The 27,894-nt window shown below is 38.6% G+C and overlaps 1 protein-coding gene and 1 long non-coding RNA gene across 24 annotated transcripts in view; one reads left to right on the top strand and one right to left on the bottom strand.

Annotated features, from left to right (window-relative positions):
- Nucleotides 1–27,894, top strand: part of ABCA16 (ATP binding cassette subfamily A member 16) — a 223,369-nt gene that overhangs the window by 88,575 nt on the left and 106,900 nt on the right. For 10 of the 13 annotated variants that reach the window (XM_085017369.1, XM_085017368.1, XM_085017370.1 and 7 more), the window contains 5 exons: nucleotides 9,724–9,879; nucleotides 10,277–10,487; nucleotides 15,580–15,730; nucleotides 18,948–19,046; nucleotides 27,270–27,429. In XM_085017369.1, coding sequence (XP_084873495.1) covers nucleotides 9,724–9,879; nucleotides 10,277–10,487; nucleotides 15,580–15,730; nucleotides 18,948–19,046; nucleotides 27,270–27,429 — 777 coding nt within the window. The remainder of the gene's footprint in view (nucleotides 1–9,723; nucleotides 9,880–10,276; nucleotides 10,488–15,579; nucleotides 15,731–18,947; nucleotides 19,047–27,269; nucleotides 27,430–27,894) is intronic. The other 3 variants (XM_085017371.1, XM_085017372.1, XM_085017377.1) reach the window with 1 other exon arrangement.
- Nucleotides 16,549–27,894, bottom strand: part of LOC102163149 (uncharacterized) — a 127,443-nt gene continuing 116,097 nt past the window's right edge. For 6 of the 11 annotated variants that reach the window (XR_002342382.2, XR_014840612.1, XR_014840610.1 and 3 more), the window contains one exon: nucleotides 17,533–20,442. This is a non-coding gene — a long non-coding RNA (uncharacterized LOC102163149). Of the gene's footprint in view, nucleotides 20,443–27,894 lie in introns of all 11 variants that reach the window. The other 5 variants (XR_014840621.1, XR_014840611.1, XR_014840622.1 and 2 more) reach the window with 2 other exon arrangements.

Genomic DNA, 27,894 nt, shown 5'->3' with positions numbered 1-27,894 from the left:
ACCCTCTCCCCCGCCCCAAGACCCCAGTAACCCCAGTCTGTCCTTTATCACTGTTGAGAATATCATGTAAATGGAATCAAATAATATGTAATATGTAGAGATTGTCTACTTAGACAAAGGCCTTTAAGATTCATCTGTGCCATTGCATGATCAGCAGTATGTTTCTTTTAATTGCCAAATACTATTTCATGTTTAAATGTGACACAGTATATACCAAGTGAAGGACATTTTTGTTTATTCTAGGCTTGAGGAGTATGAATAAATCTGTTCTGAGTTTCATGTATAAGTTTTAACTTCTCTCAGAGTAGGAATACTAGATTATAAGTGTTTGTTTATAACTGCCAAACTGCATTCAAGACTGGCGGTACCATTTTGCACTCCCACCAACCATTTGTGAGAATTCCAAGTGCTCCACATACTTGCCATGATTTGTTACTATGCTTTTAAAAATTAATCACTTTAGGAGTTCCTGTTGTGGCACAGTGGTTAACGAATCCGACTAGGAACCATGAGGTTGCGGGTTCGGTCCCTGCCCTTGCTCAGTGGGTTAACGATCTGGCGTTGCCGTGAGCTGTGGTGTAGGTTGCAGACGCGGCTCGGATCCCGCGTTGCTGTGGCTCTGGCATAGGCCGGTGGCTACAGCTCCCATTCAACCCCTAGCCTGGGAACCTCCATATGCCGCCAGAGCGGCCCAAGAAATAGCAACAACAACAACAACAACAAAGACAAAAAGACCAAAAAAAAAAAAAAATTAATCACTTTAAAGGATATTGTTCATCTTCATGTGAACAGTTCATGGTGTTCTTTTTGACGTATTTGTGGAGATCTTTTTCCTTTTTTAAAAATGAGTTGTTTCCTTATTATTGAATTTTTGAGAATTTTTATATATTCTGTATATATGTCCTTTGTTGGATATGCACTTTGCAAATATTTTCTCCAAACTGAAGCTTGTCGTTTCATTTTCTTTTTTTTTTTTAATTTAGTTTTTACCAGAGTATGGTTGGTTTATAATGTGTTAGTTTCATGTGTATAGCAAAGTGATTCAGTCATACATATAAATATATCCATTCTTTTTTCCAGTATAGGTTATTACAAACTATTGAGTAAGTTTTCTTGTATTACACAGTAGATTCTTGTTAATTATCTGTTTTATACAGTAGTGTGTATATGTTATTCTCACCCTCCAAATTCTTCCCACTCACATACGGTAGCCACAGATTAGTTTTGAAATCTACTTTTTTTAGAAATGAATACTTTTTTTTTTTTGGTTTTTTGATGATTTTTATTTTTACCATTATAGTTGGTTTACAGCGTTCTGTCCGTTTTCTACTGTGCAGCAAAGTGACCCAGTCATACATACATATATACATTCTTTTTCTCACATTCTCCTCCTTCATGCTCCATCACAAGCGACTAGATATTGTTCCCAATGCTATATAGCAGGATCTCGTTGCTTATTCATTCCAAATGCAATCGTTTGCATCTATTAACCCGAAATTCCCAGTCAGTCCCACTCCCTCCCCCTCCCTCTCGGCAACCACAAGTCTGTTCTCCAAGTCCATGAGTTTCTTTTCTGTGGAAAGGTTCATTTGTGTCATATATTAGATTCCAGATATAAGTGATATCATGGTATTTGTCTTTCTCTTTCTGGATTACATCACTTAGTATGAGAGTCTCTAGTTCCATCCAGGTTGCTGCAAATGGTGTTATTTTGTTATTTTTTATTGCTGAGTAGTATTCCATTGCATATATATACCACTTCTTAATCCATTCATCTGTCATTGGACATTAAGGTTGTTTTCATGTCTTGCCTATTGTGAATAGTGCTGCAGTGGACATAGGGGTGCATGAATCTTTTTCAGTGAAAGTTTTGTCTGGGTATATGCTCAAGAGTGGGATTGCTGGGTCATACAGTGTTCTATATTAAGTTTTCAGAGGTACTTCCATACTGTTTTCCATAGTGGTTGTACCAATTTACATTCTGACCAACCGAGTGCAACAGGAGGGTTGTCTTTGATCCACACTTTCCCTAGCATTTGTTATTTGTGGACTTACTAATGATGGCCATTCTGCCAGGTGGTAGGTACTTCATAGTAGTTTTGATTTACATTTCGCTAATAATTAGTGATGTTGAGTTTTTTTTCATGTGCCTTTGGCCATCTGTATATCTTCTTTGGAGAAATGTCTATTCAAGTCTTCTGCCCAGTTTTCAATTGGGTTGTTTTTTTGTTGTTGTTGAGTTGTATAAGTTGTTTGTATATTTTAGAGATTAACCCCTTGTCCATTGCATCATTTGAGTTATTCTTTGTATAAAGATTTAAACTTTAGGGCTGTGTTCTTTTTTCTTGAATATGGATGCTGTTTTAACACCTTTTTTTTTTTTGTCTTTTTGCCATTTCTTGGGCCTCTCCTGCGACATATAGAGGTTCCCATATGCCATGGGTGCAGCCCCTAGGAAATACCCAAAAAATAAATTAATTAATTAATAAAGTCACTCAGAAAAAGATAAATATCATATGACATCACTTATACATGGAATATAAAACATGATACTAATAAACCTATCCGCAGAACAGAAACTGACTGACAGACATGGAGAACAAACTTGTGGTTGCCAAGGGGGAGCGGGAGGGGGAGGGACTGGGAGTTTGGGGTTAGTAGATGCAAACTATTACATTTAGAATGAATGGGCAATGAGGTCCCGCTGTACAGCACAAGGAACTATGTCCAGTCTCTTGACACAGAACGTGATGGGAGATGATGAGAGAAAAGGAATGTGTGTAGGTATATGACTGGGTCACCTTGCTGCACATCAGGAAATGGCACAACATTGTAAACCAACTATAATTTTTTTTAAAAAGTACCACTGCTTTTGGACACCATGGTTTCTGGTTAGAAATCCAAAATCATCCTGGAGTTCCTGTCATGGCTCAGGGGTTAATGAATCTAAGAACCATGAGGTTGTAGGTTCGATCCCTGGCCTTGCTCAGTAGGTTAAGGATCCAGTGTTGCAGTGAGCTGTGGTGTGGGTTGCAGACGCGGCTCAGATCCCACGTTGCTATGGCTCTGGCGTAGGCTTGGCAGCTACAGCTCCAATTAGACCCCTAGCCTGGGAACCTCCATATGCCGTGGGTGCAGCCCTAGAAAAGGCAAAAAGACAAAAAAAATTAAAAATAAAAAATAAGAAATCCAAAATCACCCAAATTGTTTGCCTACTGATAATTAGTTATTTTTTTTCCTAGGTATTCTCAATATTTTTCTACTGTTTTCACATTTTAGCAAGTTTTTGATGATTTAGCTTGTTTAAATTTTTTTGTCTATCTGGATGGGGTTCAATCAGTTTCTTCAACCTATAGGCACATGTCCTTTGCCAGTTGGGAAATTTTTAGTCATTATTTCTTCAAATATTATTTCAGCCATGTGCAATTTTTTTTTCTCTTCTTCTCAAAATTCTATGGCTTGAATGTTAAACATTTTGTTGTCTAAAAGTCCCTTGAGCTTTGTTTTATTTTTCTTCAATCATTTTTCTTACTGTTGTTCAGATTGGATAATATCTATTGATTTGTATTCCACGTTCATTGGCCCTTTCCTCTGTTACACCTATTCTACTACTGAGTACACCTTCGATATTTTGATGATACTTTTTTTCAGACATTTTATTGAGGTCTACTACATGCCAAACCCAAGGATACAGAGATGACTATAAGAGTCTGTTCCCTCAAGGAATGAAAGTCAAGTAGGTGAAAGACAGTAAAACACCTAGGAGTACTATGGAACAGTAATTGAGATATATGAACAGGATGAAGGGAATTCAGGCCTGGTGCCCAATACTGTTTAGCAGCAATTAGGAAAGGTATCCTAAAGAAAGTAAAATCTAGGCTAATCTTTTTTTTTTTTTCTTATGGTTACACTTGCAACCATCTGGAAGTTCCCAGGCCAGGGATTGAATACAAGCTGCAGCTGCAACCTGTGCCAGAGCTGTGGCAATGCCAGATCCTTTAACCCGCAGCTCTGTGCTGGGGATCAAACCTGCTGCTCTGCAGCGACCTGAACCACTGCCATCAGATTCTTAACACACTGTGGAACAGCAGGAACTCCTAGGCTAAAGCTTTTTTAACCCTTTTTTATTTTATTTATTTATTTATTTATTTTCCTACTGTACAGCATGGGGATCAAGTTACTATTACATGTATACATTTTTCCCCCACCCTTTGTTCTGTTGCAATATGAGTATCTAGACATAGTTCTCAATGCTACTCAGCAGAATCTTCTTGTAAATCTATTCTAAGAAAAACATCTGATAACCCCAAGCTCCCAATTCCTCCCACTCCCTCCCTCTCCCATCGGGCAGCCACAAGTCTGTTCTCCAAGTCCATGATTTTCTTTTCTGTGGAGATGTTCATTTGTGCTGTATATTAGATTCCAGTTATAAGTGATATCCTTTGGTATTTGTCTTTGTCTTTCTGACTTATTTCACTCAGTATGAGAGTCTCTAGTTCCATCCATGTTGCTGCAAATGGCATTATTTTGTTCTTTTCTATGGCTTTGTAGTATTCCATTGTGTATATATACCACATCTTCCAAATCCAATCATCTGTTGATGGACATTTGGGTTGTTTCCATGTCCTGGCTATTGTGAATAGTGCTGCAATGAACATGCGGGTGCATGTGTCTCTTTTAAGTAGAGTTTTGTCTGGATATATGCCCAAGAGTGGGATTGCGTTAACCCGTTTTTTAAATTGAGGTATGGTTCATTTACAGTGTTGTATTAGTTTCAGTTGTACAGTAGAGTGTATCAGATAAATACATTTTATTTTTCAGATGTTTTTCCAGTATTCTTTATTTTTTATTTTTGTCTTTTTGCTATTTCTTGGGCTGCTCCCACGGCATATGGAGGTTCCCAGGCTAGGGGTCTAATTGGAGCTGCAGTTGCCAGCCTATGCCAGAGCCACAGCAACGCGGGATCCAAGCCACGTCTGCAACCTACACCACAGCTCACAGCAACGCCGGATTGTTAACCCACTGAGCAAGGGCAGGGACCGAACCCGCAACCTCATGGTTCCTAGTCAGATTCGTTAACCACTGCGCCACGATGGGAACTCCCCAGTATTCTTTATTACAAGATACTGAATATAGTTCACTGTGCTATACAATGGGTCCTTGTTGTTTTTCTTGACATAGTAGTATGTATATGTCAGTCCCAAACTCCAGATTTATCTCCTTTCACCTCCACCATCCTCCTTGGTAACCATAAGTTTGTTTTTTATGTCTGTGAGTCTGTTTCTACTTTGTAAACAAGTTCATTTACATCATTTTAATATTCCACATATATATGATATCAAGTATTTGTTTCTCTGACTTCACTTAATATGATAATCTCTATAAAATGGCATTATTTTATTCTTTATGTGGCTGAGTAATATTTCATTATATGTATACACACACACACATATATACAACATCTTTATCCGTTCATCTGTCAGTTGACACTGGTTGTTGCCATGTCTTGACTATTGAAAACAGTGCTACTGTGAACATTGGGGTACATGTATCTTTCAAATAAGAGTTTTCTCTGGATATATGCCCAGAAGTGGGACTTCTGGATCCTATACTTACTCTATACTTAGTTTTTTAAGGAAGATCCATGCTTTTCTACATAGTGGCTGTACCAGTTTATATTTCCACTAACAGTGCTGGAGGGTTCCTTTTTCTCCATACACACTCCAGCATTTATTACTTGTACACTTTTTTTTTTTTTGCTTTGCTTTTTAGGCCGCACCCACAGCATATGGGGCAAATTGGAGGGGAAGCTGCTGGCCTATACTACAGCCACAGCAATATGGGATCCAAGCCATGTCTGCAACCTATACCACTGCTCATGGCAACGCCAGATCCTTAACCCAGGGATTGAACCCACAACATCATGGTTTAGTCAGATTCATTTCTTCTGTACCACAACGGGAACTCATAATTGTATACTTTTTTATGCTGGCCATGCTGGCCATTCTGACCAGTGTGAGGTGGTATGTTTAATTTGCATCTCGCTAATAATTAGTGAGTTTGTGAATTTTTAATATGTCTGTTGGCCATCTGTATATCTCCTTTGGAGAAATGTCTGTTTAGGTCTTCTGTCCATTTTTTTTAATGGCCACACTCACAGCACATGGGATTTCCCAGACCAGAGATTGAATCTGAGCTGCATCTGCAGACCTATGCCACAGCTATGGCAACACCAGATATCCTTTAACCCAGTATGCCAGGTCAGGAATCAAACCCAGTCGTCCACAGCAACCTGAGCCACTGCAATCATATTCTCAACCCACTGTGCCACAGGGTGAAATTCCTCTGTCCATTTTTTTGATTCAGTTGTTTCCTTTTTTATACTAAGTTGTATGAACTGTTTGTACAATTTGGAAATTGATTCCTTGTCAGTAACATCATTTACAAATATTTTCTCCTGTTCCATAGGTTGTCTTTTCAATTTGTTTATGGTTCCTTTGCTATGAAAAAGCCTTTAAGTTTAATTAGGTCCCATTTTTTTACCTTTTTTTTTGTTTCTATTACTCTAGAAGAAAAATCCAAAAAAATATTGCTGTGATTTATGTCAAAGAGTGTTCTACCTGTATCCTCTGGAGATTTTGTAGTATCTAGTATTGTATTTAGGTCTTTAATCCATTTTGAGTTTATTCTGTGAATGATGTTAGAAAATGTTCAAATTTCATTCTTTACATATAGCTGTCCAGTTTTCCCACCACCGCTTACTGGAGAGACTGTCTTTTGTCCAATATACATTCTTCCCACCTTTGTTGCAGATTAATCAATAATAAGTGCATGGATTTCTGGGCTTTGTATTCTGGTCCATTGATCTATAGGTCTGTTTTTATTACAATACCATACTGTTTTGATTACTGTAGCTTTGTAGTATAGTCTGAAGTCAGAGACCATGATTCCCCCAGCCCCATTCTTCTTTCTCAAATGTTTTAGCATCTCAAGTTCTTTTGTTTTTCCCTACAAATTTAATTTTTTTTCCTAATTCTATGCAAAATGCTATTGGTAATGGGATAGCAGTTGCATTGAATCTGTAGACTACCTTGAGTAGTACAGTCGTTTTAACAATTCAGGAACACGGTATATCTTTCCATATGTTTGTGTTATCTTCAATTTCTTTCACCAGCATCTTAGAGTTTTCAGAGTACAGGTCTTTTATATCCTTTGGTACGTTTATTCCTAGGTATGTTTTTATGTGATGATAAATGCAGTTGTTTCCTTAATTTCTCTTTCTCATCATTCATTGTTAGTGTATAGAAATGCAACAGATTACTCTGTATTAATTTTGTATCCTGCAACTTTACCAAATTCATCAATGAGCTCTAGTAGTTTTCTGGTAGCATCTTCAGGATTTTCTGTCATATCTATCATCTGCAAACAGTGACAATTTTACTTCTCTTCCAATTTGGATTCTTTTTATTTCTTTTTCTTCATTGATTGCCATGGCTGGGACTTCCAACTCTATGTTGAATAAAAGTAATGAGAGTGGTCATCCTTGTCTCTCTCCTGATCTTAGAGAAAAAGTTTTCAGCTTTTCACCGTTGAGTATGATGTTAGCTGTGAATTTTTCATATATGGCTTTTATTATGTTGAGAGAATTTCTCACTACGCCCACATTCTGAGGAGATTTTTAATCATAAATAGGTGTTGAATTATATCAAAAGCTTTTCTATACCTATTGAGTTGATCATATGGATTTTATTCTCCAATTTGTTCATGTTATGCATCATATTGATTGATTTGCAGATACTGGAAAATCCTTGCATCTCTGGGATAAATCCCACTTTTGATGCACAATTGGATTCTTTTGGTTCACTAATATTTTGTTGCATATTTTTGCATCTGTGTTCATCAGTGATGTTGGCCTGTAATTTTCTCTTTATCTGTGGCATCTTTGTCTGATTCTGGTAGGAATGGGGTTTAATTATATTGTAAGTCCACCCTTCCTCCCAGTCTCATGTGGTTCCTTGTTTATGTCTTTAGTTGTGGAAAGATCTTTTAGTTGTAGATCTTTTCTGGTAGGTTTCAGACTTATTCAGTGATGGTTGTTCTGCAGATTTGTGTGATATTTGTGTGCTTTTGAGAGTAGGTAAGCTTAGGGCCCTTCTGCTTTGCCATCTTGTCCATCTCTAGGTTAACTCTGGGGCTGGAGCCCAGCAGCAGGGACTTCAGCAAGGAAAGGAAAGCCAGGAAGCTGTCAAAACATGCAGTCAGGAAAGTTGTCTCCTGGTTGCTGTCCCTGATATTTTCTCTGTTAATTCCAACATGTGTGCCATCCAGTCATCAATGTCTGTTAATTGTCTTTTCCTATGTGAGTTGAGACTTTTATAATTCTTTGTGTGCCAAGTAATTTTTGTTTTTATCCTGGATGTTTTCAACAATACCTCATGAGATTCTATATCTTATTTCTATATTATCTGTGAGCTATGGTTCCAATGTCAGTTTCAAAGACTTTGCAGTGCTATTCCAGTCTCTCCCATGTATGGATCCATTGGTCAGCTCACATCTGGTTAGGAGTTTACTCAGCATAATTTTTAAATTTTGGTACATTAGCTAGGATTAGATCCATATATGCAAAGCGTGATGGGGTAAATGTGTGAGTTCATAAACAACTTTATGGAATCACTTGCCTGCTCATTTCTGCTGCTGTTTCTGGTTCCCCAGGATTCCTTTTTCAGTCCTCCAGCTAGAAGTCACCCACTGTCATGATTGTGCCACATGCAAGTGTCAGGAAGACAGAGAGAGTGGTAAAGAGCAACTGGGCTTGGTTATGTCTTTTTTGAGCCGTGGCTCCACTGAACTGGGAAGAAGTTTCCCTTCCCTCAGAGGGAAAAATGGGATAAAGAGTAACCTTTCCATGCCATCTCAGAGCTTTAGGAGTTTTCCCCTTTCCACTCTTCAAGCCAGAACTAGAGGGTTTCTCCTTAATCTCATTCTGTCTGCACTGCACTACAGTGCTCACTTTTAGGCTTTGGGTTGCTTTCGGTTCAGGCTAGGGGATACACAAAGTGAAAATGGTTAAACTCAGCAGTGGTTCAGTGGTACTTCAAATTATGGTGTTCATCTTGATTCAACTGTGGATGCTTATTTTTTATAGTTCTCTAGGTTTAACAATTGAGTTTAGGGAGTTCCCTTCGTGGCTCAGCGGTTAATGAACCCGACTAGGATCCATGAGGATGTGGGTTTGATCCCTGTTCTCACTCAGTGGGTTAAGGATCCAATGTCACTGTAAGCTATGGTGTAGGTCGCAGCTGCAGCTCAGATCCCATGTTGCTGTGACTGTGGTGTAGGCTGGCAGCTATAGCTCCAATTCGACCCCTAACCTGGGAACTTCCATATGCTGCAGATGCAGCCCTAAAAAGCAAAAAAAAAAAAAAAGAAAGAAAAAAGTTCTGTGAATTTACTTCATCATACCTGGGAGCTAGAAATGGATTTCTTTTCTCCCTGTATTCATGAGCTTCAAGTGTCTTTATAAATTCTGAAAATAATTTTAGGAACTCTCCTTTAGACCTAAAGGAAGGCAATGGGAGAAGACACTATCTAGCTGATGTGTTTTAAGGACATAGTTACAAGAATCTTCATTCATCTATATAGATACATAAGAAAACGTAAGATCTAAGAACTTTCTGAAGGTAGCATTGGATGCACCATGTAAATTCTGGCTCTTCTTTCTAGGTAAAACGTATACAGCAAAAGATACCTCCTCTGGAAGTTGACAATATGCTGTCTACTTTTAACCTGCTAGAAAAACGTGACACGTTTTCAGAGTCACTGACTGGAGGAATGAAGCGCAAACTCTCCATCATCATAGCACTTTTAGGAAGCCCCAAGGTATTACAGAAGAGAGAGTGAGAGGTGGGCAGAGAGAGGGGCACTAAAAATGGATTTCTTCCAGCTGGTCTAGAAAACTCAGCTGGCAAAAACCCAAGAGTTGATATGACTCTTAAGGAAAATTGCCAACAATTATTAGGAGGAACTGGCTTGACTGTTATATTTGGGATTTTTTTCCTAGATTTTTTTAAAACTATAGACTTGTTTTTATATCAAGTAGTACTTTCTGTGTCTAGTCTTTGTTTTAATTTTTTTATTAAAGTATAGTTTCTAACCATTATTTTTAGCCTCAACTCTTTATCTTCCTTTAAATATTTTCCACTCAAATAGTAAATTATCCCACAAGTAGCACAGCATCAATTATCAATGGTTATGGAATTGTTCTTCTGGTTTTTAGGTAGTGATACTTGATGAACCATCATCTGGCATGGACCCAGTCTCCAGGAGAGCCACCTGGGATGTCCTTCAGCAGTTTAAACACAAGCGTACCATCTTACTGACCTCTCATTACATGGATGAAGCTGACATCCTGGGTGACCGAATTGCTATCATGGTCAAAGGGACCCTGCAGTGCTGTGGCTCTTCAATCTTCCTGAAAAAAATATATGGTCTCTCTCCCTTTGATCATTCTTAGGATAATGGTGCCTTAACAATATTCTTCTAACAAGATTTTAATTATAGTTGTGTATATACTGAAAACTTCACTGACTTCCTCTAAATTAGGTGGTAACTATTTTAATTGGTTTTTAAGGCCCTGTGCCATTTGGATATTCCTTATATATACTCAATTCCTCTCCACTGCACAGCTTTAGACTCAGGAAATTCCTTTATCATCCTACAAAGGCCATCGTTATCTCTCCCATTTTTCACCTACTGGCAGTTTTCTTTGTCTCTGGAATCCATTTGTGCCTTCAATAGATTTATTTTATTGAGTAACTGATTGATGAGGAGAGAAACTAGAGAAATAATTGTTTCTGATCCTAGTTTCTCACTTGTCAAGCCAATGTCAAATCCCCAGTCTGATGAGATAACTCTAGAATGTGGCAGTTGATCCAGGGGACTCAGAGAGGAGGTTCTCGGGACCAAAGATGACTACACACAGCCCTGTGCTGGGTGAGAAAGCAGTGAGCTGACTTCCCCGAGTGGAGAGGGGGACAGGGTGGAAACCCTGCAGAGCAGTGTAGCACGGGCCCGTGCGGTTTCTGTCCCTGCCTCTGCTTTCCCTGTGCCATACCGGGGGCACCCCTCAGTCTGGTTAGTTCCACCCAAATAATCCTGATCGAGGGACGGCATGTTGGGGGTGGATATTTTCCAGATTGGAGAGTTGAACGTCTTTGACTCAGTTCAGCTGTGTTTCCTGGTGCCATTGGATGCAGCGACAGTGGCAAAGTCCCCTGAACACAGTTCCCAGTGGCAGAGCCTGGAGGCAACGCGTCCAGAGGAACCGCACACCTTCCTCTGGTGCAAACCTTCCCACCTTGAGTACAAGGACTCATGTTTTACAGCATTTATTTATGTACAGTAGGGCAGGGAAACGAGGTTATGTTTATACGAAGTTCTGCCTAGTTAGTGAAATAAGTTCCTAGTGCAGTGGCCCTGCAGTTATTTCATCTCACAGAAGCAGTCAGCGTGTCCCCCGCCACGTCTGGTTTAGGCACTTACCCTGAGCTTCATGGGGCTTCTTTGCGTGTGTGCGGTACAGAAATCTTCACACACATGTAGCCCTTTGTAGGTTGTCCTTTAAGGAGTTTCTGACTAGACAGTTTCTTTTGCTTGATAAGCTCTTCTTTCCGGACTCAGGAGCATCTTAGAGGGTCGAACTTGGGAACGAACCCAGGTCTCTGGCCCCATGCCGCCCTCTGCCTGGTGTCAGTCTGCACTCAGCTTTGTCATTTTGTCACTGCAGATTGCACCAGTGGGTATATATGCTAATTAATATGAGTCCTTTTTCCTTCTTTTTTTTTTTTTTTTTTTTGGTCTCTTTTTTTGCCATTTCTTGGGCCGCTCCAGCGGCATGTGGACGTTCCCAGGCTAGGAGTCGAATCGGAGCTATAGCCACCGGCCTACACCACAGCCACAGCAACGCAGGATCCGAGCCACGTCTGCAACCTGCACCACAGCTCATGGCAACACCGGATCCTTCACCCACTGAGCGAGGCCAGGGATCAAACCCACAACCTCATGGTTCCTAGTCAGATTTGTTAACCACTGAGCCAACGGGAACTACTCTTTTTCCTTATTTAAAGGAGTCCCTCTTGCTGAAAGTAGATGATTACTATTACTATAGCATATGAAAGTATTGTTTGTGCTGAAAATCCATTGCCATTTGGTATAAATGCCATTTGTTCTTTCCATGAAAGAGAGATGCCCTCGAGTGTGTTTGTACACAGCCCCTCACGAAGGCGGCTGGTGCAGGAGCAGTAGCTTCTCGCTGCTTTGGGTGATGGGTGACACCAGGGGGAGGCTGAGGCGGACAGGGCTCTTCTCTCCCCCTTGCTCCACGGGGGAAGGGCTGTGGCCCCTCTCCGTCTCTCCAGTCCAGCCCGACTTGACCTCTGCCTTGATGTCCACATGCTGAAGCTTGCACAGCTGTGCTGTCAGATCTGCAGGGCGTAGAAAGCATACGTGTGGGCCCCAGAGTGCACACACTTAGCCCCCGTGTGTGAGTACCGTGTTGGCTGTGCTTCTTCAAAACATTTGCTTAGTTTTCAGCTGGAAAAAAAAAAAAAAAAAAAAAAAAAACTTGCTATGTGATGCCACAAAATGAAAGCTGCTGACACCCCGGGAACAACAGCCAGCTGAGCAACTGTAAAGTACCCATGCCCTTGAGAGCTCACAGCCCTTCCAGAGGGTGGCCTGACACAGCAGGCAGAGGGGAGACTTTCCTTCTTTGCAAGATGGTGAAAACAGACTCTCCCAGGGAATTTTATCGTCTTTTCGAGTATCATCATAGTTCCTCTGGGAAGCCTTGTTTTCCCCTCTTTTAGAAAATGCTGGTTTTAATGAGACTGGTTAAAAATTTCATTTTTGCTTAAAGTAAGTGCTCTTTCCAGGTGAAAACTTTTTTGGTGTGTTTTAAAGGTAAGAACAGGAGGGGAAACTTTGCTTTTTTAATTTAATCATTACATTCAGTCTAGAATGACTTAACTTGATTCCGAGACAGCCATACCACTAAAAAGTTTTACATTTCCAGAAATTAATTGTAAACATCAGTTCAGTCCTTAGTTTATGGCAGAGACAACAGTCTTAAGATAAACCCTCATTTGGTGTTCAAAACAAACTGTTAATAAACATAAACTGAAAAAAAATAAAATGTGGCAATTGACCGAAGGATGTAGTGCAGGATGAAAGAGTTATATAAGTATAGTAATACAGTCCTTGACTTTGATAAAGCCTTTTTAGGAGATAAAACTGGTACATCAAACAGTGAACCATTGAGGACTAAAATTATAGTAATAAGAATCCAAAATCAGAGGGCGTGAATGTAAAGGAGATAATTAAGGATGAATTCCTTCTTCGTCTCTTCAGTATTTGAGTTCATGCAACTCACCTTATCTCCTCGATGTTGGTTACTGTGGCATCCACTTTACACAGCATATTTAACATTCAAGACAACAGCCCCATTTTATAGAATACAAAACTGTGGCCCAGATATATCAAAAGTGTATCAAAGTCATATTTATAGATCCATTTAATTCAGAGTTTAGGATCACCTTATAGAATTAAGTTTTACAATTGACTTGTAAAGTGTTCTTTATCCAAAATTAGGTTTATTCCACTTGAATTGGGCATACCTGATTCCGAGGCACATGACTGAAAGAGCTATGCTTTTGATGAATAAATCATTCATAATAATTTCTAATAGCCTCCACTAATGGTACTAATTATTGCTAAAATAATACCTAGTTGTAACCACATGTTTTAAAAGTATAAGACTTTGGGACATGCAAGCCCCTCATAGATGCTAAACTTTAAATATGCTTGAATTGAACTTCTTACATTTGGCTCAGAAGCCTAGAATTTGTGTTCCTTTCCTTAGTAGCATAGGAAATCCCATGTTGGTATCAGCATTCAGCTTTCACTAACTACCTTGTCTGTCTACAGAAGAAAGCATTGTCTATTGATTAGAGACCTAAGAGGACAAGACAATTGAGAAGTTTATCGTGTCCTGGTTCCTGAGAAGTGAAAAATAATTTATTTTGGTAATAGCTTTAGTCCCCGTAGCTAGGAACTAATGGATAAGGTACTTCATTCTCTGGATGTCAGTTGCCTCATTTGAAAAATGGCATAGTAGTGTCTTCCCTACTATACACCAGGTCAATAAACCAGATTATCAGATAAGAGATCTGTGCTTAAAACCTATTAGTCTTTTCAAAAATCTTAACATAAATGCAAATACAATGACCATTTTTAAAATGCACATGTTTAGGAGTTCCCGTCGTGGCACAGTGGTTAACGAATCCGACTAGGAACCATGAGGTTGCGGGTTCGGTCCCTGCCCTTGCTCAGTGGGTTAATGATCCGGCGTTGCCGTGAGCTGTGGTGTAGGTTGCAGACGCGGCTCGGATCCTGCGTTGCTGTGGCTCTGGCGTAGGCCGGTGACTACAGCTCCGATTCAACCCCTAGCCTGGGAACCTCCATGTGCCGCAGGAGCGGCCCAAGAAATAGCAACAACAACAACAAAAAAAAAAAAAAAAAAAAAAAGACAAAAGACAAAAAAAAAAAAAAAATGCACATGTTTAAAAGGAAGAATGTTTTCCTCCAATTCCAGAAAATAATTTCTCTATATAGGAAAAGCACGAATTAAGTATAATAGTTCTCTGATTTCTTTAAGATCATTAATCAAAAATCATAGTTGGAGTTCCCATCATGGTGCAGCAGAAATGAATCCGACTAGGAACCAGGAGGCTGTGGGTTCGATCCTTGACCTCACTCAGTGAGTTAGGGATCTGGCGTTGCCATGTGCTGTGGCGTAGGTCGCAGACACAGCTGGGATCTGGCGTGGCTGTGGCTGTGGTGTAACTGTAGCTCCGATTAGACCCATAGCCTGGGAACCTCCATATGCTGTGGGTGAGGCCCTAAAAAGACAAAAAAAAATCATAGTCTTAGGCTTTCCATAAATCTCTAAAATTTAACATTCCTTCAGCATTTCATATCTCCCCTCTCTGCTTTAATTTTGTGAACACAATATATATTCTAACTTATTCCTCTTCATTATTATGTGTCTTCTTTGACTAGAAAGTAGCTCTTCTGAACAAGGCAGGAATTTTTATTTGCCTGTTCACTGGTCTATCCCCAAGGCCTAAATTAATACTTAATATATAGTGGACAACCAATAATAATACATGAATATTTATCAAAATAAGAATTTCAAAAATAAGTAGCCAGATAAGAGGGGCCTTTCTTCATATATCTACTGTATGTGGTTATATACACTAAATTATTATCATTCACTAAGAAAATCTTTAAAATTATGGAGTAAGCTGCTATTTATTCATTGCCTTGGCTCTTTGAGCAACATTTGGAAGTTTTAGCTGTGAGACTCCTTAGAGTCATAACAAAATGTTATGACCTGTGACATATCAGGTCTTCCTCCTTGTGGACCCAGGTACCTGAATCGGGGAGAGCAAAATTTGGTCTTACGCAGAGATGAAAAAGTACGAAACTGCTTCATTTGTTCTTCTAAATGCTTTCTCTCAGGTGCTGGATATCATATAGTCATAGAGAGGGAACCACGGTGTGATGCTGAAAAGATCTCTGCAGTGATTTACTCTCGTATACCAGATGCCATTTTGGAGAACTCTATTGGAACTGAATTATCATTTATCCTACCTAAAGAACATACACACAGGTATAGATGCAAAGAGTCCCTGATGACCAAAAATCATTTTTAATTTTCCAGGTCTAGTAAGCTTAGTCATATTTTGCTAATAAGCCAGGTCTCCAGTTACAGCTGTCACTTCCCAACTAGAGTTGACAAGTTCAGAGCTAAAGATTTCTTTACGTGTACAGAAGATTGCCTCATAAGTTCAAGTTCATTCAAAGCTTATCTGATATTTATCTTTCTGGGGTTTTTTTTGGGGGGGGGAAGGGAAGCACAGTGGGAAGCAGGTTTGCAATCTAGTCCTTATATCTTCCTGGTAATGAGGGATAACTAATGGTAAGATGTTGATGATGTATAAGTTTTATGGGTGGTGAGTAAGGTCTGGGGAAATATTAAGATGATCAGAGAACAAAGTAGCTTAAATGGCAGCTCTTGGAGTAAGGGTAACAAGGGCACAGAGAAACCCAGAAGTTTGATCGCAGTAGTTAGCCAAAGTAATTATAGAGTGGAGACACAGGGATGATAATTCTACCTGGGATTCCCATCCCAGCTAAGAGAAACAGAAATTAAAAGTGTTCATCACTAGCCTTCATGTAGTGTGCCATTTTCATCTTCTTATCTGAAGTTATTACCACCCAGATACCCCATAGGTGCAGGTTGGCTGCCATACACAAGAAGAGATGAAGGACTTGAAGGATATGGCTCTACATATCCCTCTGATTAGAGCTCCTGGGCAGAATGAAGGAAATAACACACAGGGGTTAGGCAACAAAGTTTCCGATAAGTGAACAGGTAGGAAAATAAACATTTTTAATCTAGAAGAGGAATAAAAGGAAGAGCAAATACTCGATGGAGCTGTATTTATTCAGAGAATAAACCTGAACCTTTTTGAGACACAGGAGCATGGAACAGCATTAAGACAATTAGGGTGACCCACAGCCCTAGTCATGAGGACGAGTAAGGGACATAAAGGAAACAGCAACTGGACATTCGTCATATGAACATTCATTCAGAAGATGTTTTGTTGGGTATTTTTAGTTTAACATGTTAACTATACATCTGGAAGTGCAGAGCGTCTCTGAAAGAAACATGGCAGAGGAGCTGCCTAAACTTAACAGGATATCTGCCCTGTAATATACATACAAATTAAGTTATCATAAGAAACCACAAATAATGAATATGTCATTACTATGAAGACTAAAAGAAGAAACGTAAGAATTTATAAACAGGTAATATTTTCTTCATGTCTCTGTACTAAATATTTTGGACATGGAAGAGAGATAGAGGAAAAAACTCTGAGAGATGAGGAAGTCACACAGTTTAATATCCGCACATTAGATGTGATTTCTGGACCATGGACAGTGGATCTAACACAGCAGAAAATGTAAATCATGAAGTAGGGGGAGAATATGTTTGCTCAGAATGAAGTTTTCTTGAACAAGCTAATTCTAAACTAACTATGGAAAGAGAGAAACCAATCAGAATAAAATGTCCATGGCCAATGTAATTCATGGAATAGGTCACTATAGTAGGAAAAGAATACAATGACAAGGAATTATGTGAGGAGTTCTCGTAGGAAGCAGGGTCAGATTAAACTGAGGGGTAAAATTAGATGGAAATGGGTGGAATTCAACCAAAATGTGAAGGAGATTTAGAGGATGGAGGAGAGTTTTTAGTCCACCATCTCAGAGCGTAGTCATACATGTTTCTGATAGTCCCTCACTGGGAATGAGAGTGTTTGGCCAACAGGAAACTGCACAGGGAACTCTACCCAAGATTCTGTGATCATCTATATGGGAAGAGAATCTGGAAAGGAGTGGATGTGTGTACATTTATAACTGAATCACTTTATTGTACAGTAGAAATGATAACACTGTAAATCAACTATACTTCAATAAACTTTTAAAAATGAAAAAAAAAGTACTTCACTAACTCCATTTTCTGTCATTTAGTGATATATAACTCCTATAACTTGAGAACTCTTTTCCATTTGATGTAGGAAGCATATAGGAATAAATAAACTTTTAGCAACTAGCTTTAATCCTTGACACTGACAAAATAAATTGATAATTTTTATAAGGACAAAAGAATTATATCAAAGATCACATTACAGTGGGAGAAACTTGGTAAGGTAAATATATCTTCATTACTTCCATTTCTTTCACAATAAGCATTAAAGAATAATGCTCTACTAAATATTTTTCCCAGGGCTAACCAGAAATTATTATTGAACAAAACAATATTGAAAATTCATCTAGCCAAAAGACCTAACACCCTGTATTAAATGGACAAACGACTTGGATATACATTCTCCAAAGACAATGTACAGATTGCCAATAAGTTCAACTCATTAGGGAAATGTAAATCAAAAACAAAAAAATAACCAATATTCGTTAAGGATGTGGAGAAACTGGAAGTGTGTGCATTGCCGTTGGGAATGTAAAATGGTGCATCTGCTATGGAAAATGGTATGATAGTTCCTCAAAAAGCGATCCATGTGATCCAGCAATTCCACTGCTAGGTATACGCCCAAAATAATTGAAAGCAGGAATTCACACACTTGTGTGCCAGTGTTCACAGCAACATATTCACAGAATCCAAAAGGTAGAAACAACCCAAGTGCCCAGTGACAAATGGATGAGTAAGAAACATGTTGTATGTCCTTACAGTAACTATTATTCAGCCTTAAAAGGGAATGAAACTCTGATACCTGCTACACTGTGGATGAACCTCAAAAAACTTATGCTAACTGAAATAAGCCAGACACGACAAAGCGTACATGATTCCAACTTACATAAGGCACAGGGAATGGGCACATTAATAAGGACAAAGTACAATGACGTCGAGGGAAAGGAGAGACAGAGAATTATTCTTTAATGGGTACGGAGTTATAGTTTGAGATTGTAAAATAGTCCCAGAAATGGCTGGTGATGAAAATTTGCAGAACATTATGAATGTGCTTAATGCTGCTTGAATTTAAACTTAAATGAATTTAACGCTTAAGATGATGAAATGGTAAATTTAAAGTTTCATATATTTTACCGCACTAAAAAATTTTTAAGAAAACAAAAGGGAAGAATAAAATTGGGAATAAAATTAAATATTAAGTGGGGAAAAAAAGCAAGTGCTTATACATTGTTTTTCTTAATTCCATTTAATAGAAAATACTAGAAAAAAAAAAAAAGAAAGAAAATGTATCCAGACAAGTGCTGCTATTTTCCTTGCCTCTCCCTTCTCTTTCCAGGTTTGAAGCTCTGTTTAATGAACTGGAAGAGAAGCAGAAAGAGCTGGGCATTGCCAGCTTTGGTGCTTCAATTACTACCATGGAAGAAGTCTTCCTTAAGTGAGTCATCCTTAAATGTCCTTAAAAAAACACAAAACTTCCACCCCTAAAATCAGTTTGAGAGCAAACCCCACCCAGTTTGCACTGGAATAAAGTAACTGAACTTAAGAATTTTGAAAAACATATCTTTTATGCTAACATATTTCTGCATATTCAGCTGAGACTATGAAAAGATTTTGAGCTTGGGTCTTGTTACATGTGTCTTTTCATGACAAAAGATTTAATTAAGAGTCAAGAAAAAAAGAATTAATATCTAAGTCATCATAGGAAAAGTTCTGGTTTTAACTTGGAGTCTGTATTAGAAATGACTTTAAAATTTTGACCTAAGCATGTTTCTGTTGGGAAGGGAGAAATTTTCCTCTACACTTCTAAATGTTTCTGGCTGCTCTAAGAATTAAGTTGATGTGAGCAATTAGCAGGAGAAAAATCAAACAAAAGTTTAATAAAATGCATACATGGGTGAGACCCAGGAGAACTGGGTAATTTGCCGAAAGGGCTGAAACCCTACTGTCTTCAGCTAAAGACAAAGAGAATGTTGGGGGTAATGGTTCTGGGACTTCACTGGGGAGGAAGGCAATTCATATGGTGAATTGCCTTCATATGGAGAAGCAAATGTTTGGTAAAAATATGTTTGCTAGGCCTTGCAGAGACTAAAGGACACAGAACGGACTCTGATCGCTAGTCCCTGCCTGAGTATCCCCCACCACACCTAACCTATATTCTCTGCAGATACCTCTCATTATAACTCCAGTCCTGGGAATAGGCCCTTTATCAAAATATTTTAAGCAGCTAAGGCAGAAGTAAAAAGACGTCCTGAGTCTTTGGGGCGGCCTTGATTATGTTTCGCCAGAAATAATTCACACGCCAAAGAGACGTTTTGGGGTGGCAAATTTTGCTCCCCTACATTTCCACAATTTACTTCATTTGTACATGGTTTGTTTCTTGCACTATGAAGAAATTCAAAATGGAAATGCCCAGAGTTTTCAAACTGTCAGTTAACAAAGTCAGATGGTTACCTGTTGAGAGTTTTACAAAATATCCTCTCTCAGATCCAGGGATTTTTTTTTTTTTAATTAAAGTATAGTTGATTTACAATGTTTCTTCAATTTCTATTATAAAGCACAATGACCCCATCACTCACAGTTCCCTGTGCTGTACAGTAGTGCCCCACTGCCCGTCCATTCCAAATGTAACATTCTGCCTCCAAAAACGCCAGGGATGTAATCGTTTCAGTGTCTCAAAGTTGACCGGGTGAATAAGTTCACAGAAGACTGCTATATATCAACTCAAGGCTACTTCAGTAATTTATAGTACTGAATAAACTGTAATAAGAATGATGTATCATAGTTATGGCCATTCAGTCAGATGTCCTCTTGTCTGTCCCTGGGCAAGTTACCTAGGAAACAAAATAATAATGAGAGGTTATTTTGTAAGCCCAGTTAGAACAAGCTTTGTAAAGGCAGAGACCATGTCACTTTTGTTCACAAACTATACTTGGAGCCTCAAACAATACCTGCTGAGTAAGTTGATACTCAGAAGTTTCTTGGATGAATAAATGAATTAACTAATGTTATTTAAAGCCGTTATCTCCACAGTAGATGCTCTGCCTGCTACTGGGAATTATAGGTTGAAACCTTAGGCCATAACACAAAGGTTGCCTCTCTGGGGATACTGTCAGTGTTTGCCACAGAGTCTCCTTTCACACCTTTTTTATTCTCATTTTTATTGTGGTAAAATATGCATAAGTTAAATTTAACGTCTCGAACATTTTTGAATATACAGTTCAGTGGTATTAAATATTTCTACATTGGTGTGCAGTCATCGCCAGTATACATCCCCATAACTCTTTTTCATCTTGTAAAACTGAAAATCTATACCCATTAAACAATAACTCCCCATTCTCCCCTACTCTTACCCTGGCAACCACTATTATACTTTCTGTTTGACTTCGGTAAGTACTTCACATAAATGGAATCATACCGTATTTGTCCTCTTGTCGCTGGTTTATTTCGCTCACCTAACATCCTCAAGGTTCAACATGTTGTAGCATATTACAGAAGTTCCTTTCTTTTTAAAATTGAATATTACATTTTACTATATAGCACATTTTGCTCAACCATTTATTGGTCACTGGACACATTTTTAGGTATTATGAATAATGCTGCTATGAATGTCATATACAAATATCTCTTTGAGATCCTGCTTCCAGTTCTTTTTGGAATATACCCAGAGGTGGAATTTCTGGATCATATAGTAATTCTAATTTTTAATATTTAAGAATAACATAGGGTTTCTATAGTGGCTCTACCAGTTTACATTCTCACCAATAGTGCACAGGAGTTCATCTCTTCCCATTCTCACCCACACTTCTTATTTTCTGTTTATTTGATGGTGGCCATGTAATGGGTGTAAAGTGGTATTTTATGATGGTTTTGATTTGCATCTCACCAATGATGAGTGATATTGAGCATCTTTTCATAGTGATAGTAAGCATCTTTTCATGCTTATTGGTTATTCATACATCTTCTTTAGAGAAATGTCTATTCAAATCATGTTGCCTCTTTTTGAATAAGACTGGTTTTTATTGCTGAGTTTTAGAATTTATCTATATATTCTTGACATTAATTCCTTATCAGACGTATGATTGGCAAATATTTTCTCTTTTTTGTGGGTTATTTTTTTACTGTGTTGATATCATCCTTTGATATATGAAAGTTTTTAGTTTTTGTGAAGTACTGTTTGCCTATTCTGTCTTTTGTTATACCTATGCCATTGGAATCATACCCAAGAAATCACTGCCAAATCCAATGTTGTGAAGATTTTGTCCTATGTTTTCTTCTAAGGGTTTTATAGTTTTAGCTCTTACATTTAGATCTTTGTTGCATTTTCTAATCAATTTTTGTATATGGTGTTAGTTAAGAATCCAATTTCATTATTTCACATATGCATATCCAGTTTTCTGACAGCATTTGTTGAAAAGACTGTCCTTTCTACTTGTCAAAATCATTTCTGAGCTCTCTATTCTATTCCCTTGGTCTCTTTGCCTGTCTTTATGCTAATACCACATGATTTTGATTACCATAGCTTGGTAGGATGTTTTGAAATCAGGACATATGACTCTCTCAGTTTTGTTCTTCTATCAAAAGCCTTTCTTAATTCCTTTAGTATTTTTATTACCACCTTTTTGAACTCAGACTGTAGTAGACAGGAGAGGGCTCTTTCATTGTTTCAGGGGAATTCTTTCATTCCTTTAATTGGTAGTTGTTCCTCTGATCCTTCTTTTTAATTTCAGCTCTGCCTCTGCATGCGGACAACCCACCAGCACTTACGCACTGCCAGAGCTCAGAGAGGTGGAGCCACACCTGCTGTTAGCATGGTGAGAATGAGGCTGCTATGGAGGGGTCCCACCCTTTCCTTCCCATGTGTTAACAGTGGGACCTCTATGGTGCACTTGGGTTCCATCCTTTGCACACCCCTGGTTGCAAGCCAAACATACTCAAGCCCCATTGGACTGCCGCTACACAGCCAACCCCAGTCCTCTCCCCAGGTCTGACTGCTGAAGCCCAAGTTTCAGCACCCAGCCCCTACATGCACCAGCAGATGCATGTCAGGTTGGGGAAGGCAACGAGGTGGGCAGAACCATCTGTGCTGGTCTCTTTCTCTTCTGCCTGCTACATGCTAACTGCTGCTCTCTCCTCTGAGCCTCTGAAGCTTGCCTTTCTTCCCAGCTGATCTCCAGGCCAGTGAAAGGGGTACCCAAGATGAGCAAACCTTTCCTCTTTCAGAGCTCCCTCTCAGGTATGAGTCCAATCTCAATTCCTTTTTTTTTTTTTTCTTTCATCCTATATGGTTATGTGGTCATTTTTCTTGCAGCTTGGTTGTATGAGATTTTCTGCCAGCATTCAGTAGGTATTCTGTGAGAACTGTTGCACATGTAGATGTGTTTTTGATGTATGTGTAGGAGGAGGTGAGTTCTACATCCTTCTATTGTGCTCTCTTGACCTCCCTCCTCTAGTGTCCTTTTTTTTTTTCACCTTGAAGGACTCACTTGAGTGTTTCTTATTAGGGAATTCTAGTGGTTGTGAGCTCCCTCAGCTTTCATTTATCTTGAGCTGCATTAAATTTCTCTTTTCTTTTGAATGACAGCTTTACTAGTATAGTATTCAGGGTTGACATCCTTTTTCTTTTAGCCGTTTGAATATATCAGGGCACTGTCTTCTGGCCCTCAAAGTTTCTGATGAATAAATTCATAATTTTATTGAGGATCCCTAATATGTGATGAATCACTTCTCTCTTGCTTCCAAGACTTTGATGAAAGAAATTGAAGACACAAACTAATGGAACGATATCATGTATTCATGGATTAGAAAAATCAGCATTATTAAAATGTTCATTTTGCCCAAAGCCATCTGTAAATTCAGTGCAATCCCTATCAAATTCCAATGGCATTTTCCACAGAAATAGAAAGCCAACTATAAACTCTGTACGGAGCCACAAAAGACCTTGAATAGCCAGATTAATGCTGAGAAAAAACAAAACCAGAAGCTTCACACTTCCTGATTTCAAACTATATTACAAAGGTACAGTAATAAAAACAGTGAGGCACTGGCATTAAAACAGATACACAGACCAATGGAACAAAGTAGAGAGCCCAGAAATAAAGCCACACTTTTATATTAAGCTGATATTTAATAATGGTGGCAAGAACACACAGCCAAAAAAAGGATAGCCTCCTTAATAAATGGTGTTGGGAAAGTGGATATCCTCATGCAAAAGAATTAAATTGCACCCTTATCTTAAACCATACAGAAAAAAATAAAAATGTTTTAAACATAAGGCCTGAACTGTAAGGCTTATAGAAGAAAATAGTGGAGAAAAACTTTGACATTATAAAACGTGACAATTTAATATATGTATACATTGTGAAATGATTATGATAGTCCAGTTAACTATCATGTCCATTACCTCCAATACGCACCCTGTTTTTGTATGTGGTAGAACACATAAGACTTATGCTCTTAAAAACTTTCCAAATATATAATACAGTATTGTTAATTATAGTCACCTGCTATACATTAGATATCCAAAATTTATTAATCCTGTAACTAAGTTTGTGCCCATTCCCCAGTATCTCCCTACTTCCCCCACCTGCAGCACCTGGAAACCACTGTTCTACTCTGGTTTTATGAGTTGAATATTTTTAGATTCCATATATGAGTGAGACATACAGATTTTATCTTTCTGAATCTGTCTTATTTCACTTAGTATAATATTCCAAGATCTATTGTAGGCCAGCCTTAGGGCACAGATGGGTATGACTCCCTGGTGGATCACCAGGAAAGCAGTACTGCTCCTGGCCAGCAGCTGGATTCCCAAAGTCCCACAAAAATGCTTTTGTCCCTGGACGGCTGCTAAATTATTGTTGCTCACCAGGGAATCAGTAGGGAACCTCCTATTCCACTATTTTGCTGTTGTCATGCTGGCGCACTGTACCAGTCTCACAAAAACAGCACAGAACTAGAATAGGAAAAAAAAAAAAAAAAACCCACAGATAGCAACAAAACTGAGTCAAGAGTCCTACACATCTGAGAGTGAATGAATGTGTTCAAAGCACAGCAGCAAGAGCTTCACAGAAATAGCAGCTGTGTGGGAGCACTAGAAGGGAGACGAAAAGAGGAAATCCCTTCCCAGAGTGGAAGGCTCTTCTGGTCGATCTGGGAGCAGGAAGTGACTGGGAATGGGCTCTCGGAAGCAGTTTGTGGTGCGACCAGTGGAGATACAGGAAGATCAGAGGCTCCTGGGGGAACCTCAGTCTTCAGACTGTTGACAATACTCACTAAAATGCAGACCTCATTATGAGGGAAAACTGCAGGGACTACAACACAAGGCAAGACCTCCAGACCTATAATACGGGGAGGGCATCTGAGAAAGCAGATTTCCAAATGCATTGAAGAACTGCATCCACTGACAGGCCATTAGTTTGACTAATTCACCTTGAAATCCACTCGTATAAATGTTTCAAGTTTTTGTAACAGAGGATGTACACATAATGGAACATGATCCATCCTTTGTGACAGCAGGGATGAATCTGGAGGACATTACGCTCGGTGAAATAAGCCAGACACAGAAGGACAAATACGGCATCATCTCTGTTACATGTGGAATCTTAAAAAGTTGAACTCACAATAATGGAAAGAAACATGTTGATTACCAGGGACCATAGGTGAGGAAAATGAGAAATACTGGTCAGGGGGTACAAACTTTCAGTTGTAAGATGCATAAATTCTCCGGGTCTCCACAAGTATGACACAGTGACTATAGTTAATAATGTATTATGAATTTGAAATGTGCTAAAAGAGTAGATCTCGGGAATTCCCATCATGGCTCAATGGTAACGAACCCGGCTACTATCCATGGGGCATGCGGGTTTGATCCCTGGCCTTGCTCCGTGTCATATAGGATCCAGCGATCCAGCGTTGCCTTGAGCTGTGATGTAGGTCGCAGATGCAGCTCGGATCCCGCATTGCTGTGGCTGTGGTGTAGGCCGGCAGCTACAGCTCTGACTTGACCCCTAGCCTGGGAACTTCCATATGCTGTGGGTGTGGCCCTAAAAAGCAAAACATCAAAATAAAACAATAAAAGAGTAGACCTCAAGTGTTCTCCATCACCAAAAACAAAAATGGTAACTATATGAGGTGATGGATATATTAATTCGCTTGATTGTGGTAACTGTTTCACAATGTATACACATAGAAAAACATCATATTCGCTACCTTAAATATTTATAATTTTTGTCAATCATACTTAAATAAACCTGGAAAATAAAAAGAAAATAAATAAAAGACAAATGGCAAGATGTTAGGTATAAATGCAAATATATCAGTGATTAGACTGCTTATAAATGTACTAAGAACAATTCATGTGCCCCTTTTAAAAGAATATGTATATATTTGTGTTTGTGTATACGTATGTATGGAAAAATATCTCATCAGGGTCATCTCTAGATATTAGGAATATTTCTCCTTTTACTTAGTTATATTTTCTAATGGAAATTTTTCACCAATAAATAAAATGTAAAGAATAAAAACCTAAGAAAGATGAAAGAGAAAAATATCCAATGATTATATTTTAAAAGCACAATAGTCCTCAAACCTGCTACAGGGATTTTTTTTTTTTTTGTCTTTTTTGTCTTTTTACGGCCACACCCGTGGCATATGGAGGTTCCCAGGCTAGGGGTCTAATTGGAGTTACTGCTGCGGGCCTATACCACAGCCAAAGCAATGCAGGATCTGAGCCGCATCTTCGACCTACACCACAGCTCACAGCAACGCCAGATCCTTAACCCTCTAAGCAAGGTCAGGGATCGAACACACAACGTCATGGTTACTAGTCGGGTTTGTTAACACTGAGCCACAACGGGAACTCCTACAGGGATTTTTTAAATCAAATTTTAATAGTAATCCATATAAGGTTTTTAAAAGAGTATAGAAGTTGCTGATTTGTGATCTATACCCATTATGTGTGAATGTCATAGTTCAGAATTTATTAATGTTCTATAAAAATGCTAACAGGAAGGTATTAAAAAAGACTTTGATAGTTCTGTGGCTTGGGGGAAAAATACACCTTTCAAATCATGTATTTTCTATCAAAAATTTTTTGTAATTCATTATTCCTATCTCTTAAGATACTGTGATATATTTTTCCTCCATTATTCTGTGTAGCATTTTTCTTCTTAAATTATAATTACTTGTGTATATCTCTTTATTCTTCTTAAGTATCCACACCAAAAGACCCAGCTTCAGACATAGGCACGAATGAGAAATGCGAGGACTTAAAAAAAACTACTATCCAATGTCTCTATTTTTCATAACACAAAGACTGTTTTAATACCCACAGGACAGTTACTAGCTTTAGCTTTGATTTAAGGTAAGTGCTTTAACTTGAGTGAGCTCAGCTTCATAAAACATATAATATGTTATAATTCTTTTTCTCATATTACCCCAGAATGGTAGAGACTTTGTCATGGATTATCCTCCGACTGGTTTATTGAAAGCCACTACTATCATGCTGCTGCTGTATAGTTAGCACACTTCACAGTCCGTGAGAAAGGTCAAGGAGTCTCCCAAATTTGGAAGATTGTTGGACATTTCTTAATAAAATACATTGAGGCTATAGTCAAGATAAATTGTTTTGTGCTTTTTGTGTGTGCCTGTATGTATGTAGGGTCAATAAGCTGGCAGATTCTCAAACGGATGTCCGGCCGAGCCAGTCCCACCAAAAAAGAAGACAAGACATGGAGCAGAATGTGAGTGTGTCCAGAAGTCATGAGAGACCCGTTTTTCCATCACTGAATGAAACTGCTAACATTAAATTCAATACTGGGGTGAGCATATTCACTAAAAATGTAAACCTAGTATGTTTGGCTCGAGTATAAATTGTACACTTTATTTACTATCTGAACTTAAAAGCTGCTTAGAGTTTGGCTATAGGACAGCCAGATAGCGAGAGAATCGTCCAGACTGCAACCCCATTAATTTCATGATGCAGGAGATATGGGTTCTAGATAAAGATCACACTATACTACTCTCACCCTTGTCCTCTCTCAGAATCACTCTGAAAAGTTCTGATTTGTTTTCTAATAAATTTCCTCTTTGTTCAGTTTTAAGACACGACCCGAGAGTTATGATTGTTAGAGATATTGGTTGATCAGATCAGGGGCATTTTCTCACTATGAACCATAGTTAATGTACTAAAACTTTGCAAAAGATAATTGTTATACACAAGTTTTACAGGGATATTTCCCTTAAAATGGTGAAATGAAAAGATTTTTAATATTAAGTTTTAAAAT

Source organism: Sus scrofa, chromosome 3 (genome assembly GCF_054392235.1).
Source record: "Sus scrofa isolate SSC_HxYL_T2T_F1_AM1 chromosome 3, Sscrofa_HxYL_maternal_Yorkshire_Landrace_v2.0, whole genome shotgun sequence".
Taxonomy (NCBI): Eukaryota; Metazoa; Chordata; class Mammalia; order Artiodactyla; family Suidae; genus Sus; species Sus scrofa.
Note: the sequence above shows the minus strand (reverse complement) of the source record. Positions and strands in the feature narration are given on the sequence as shown.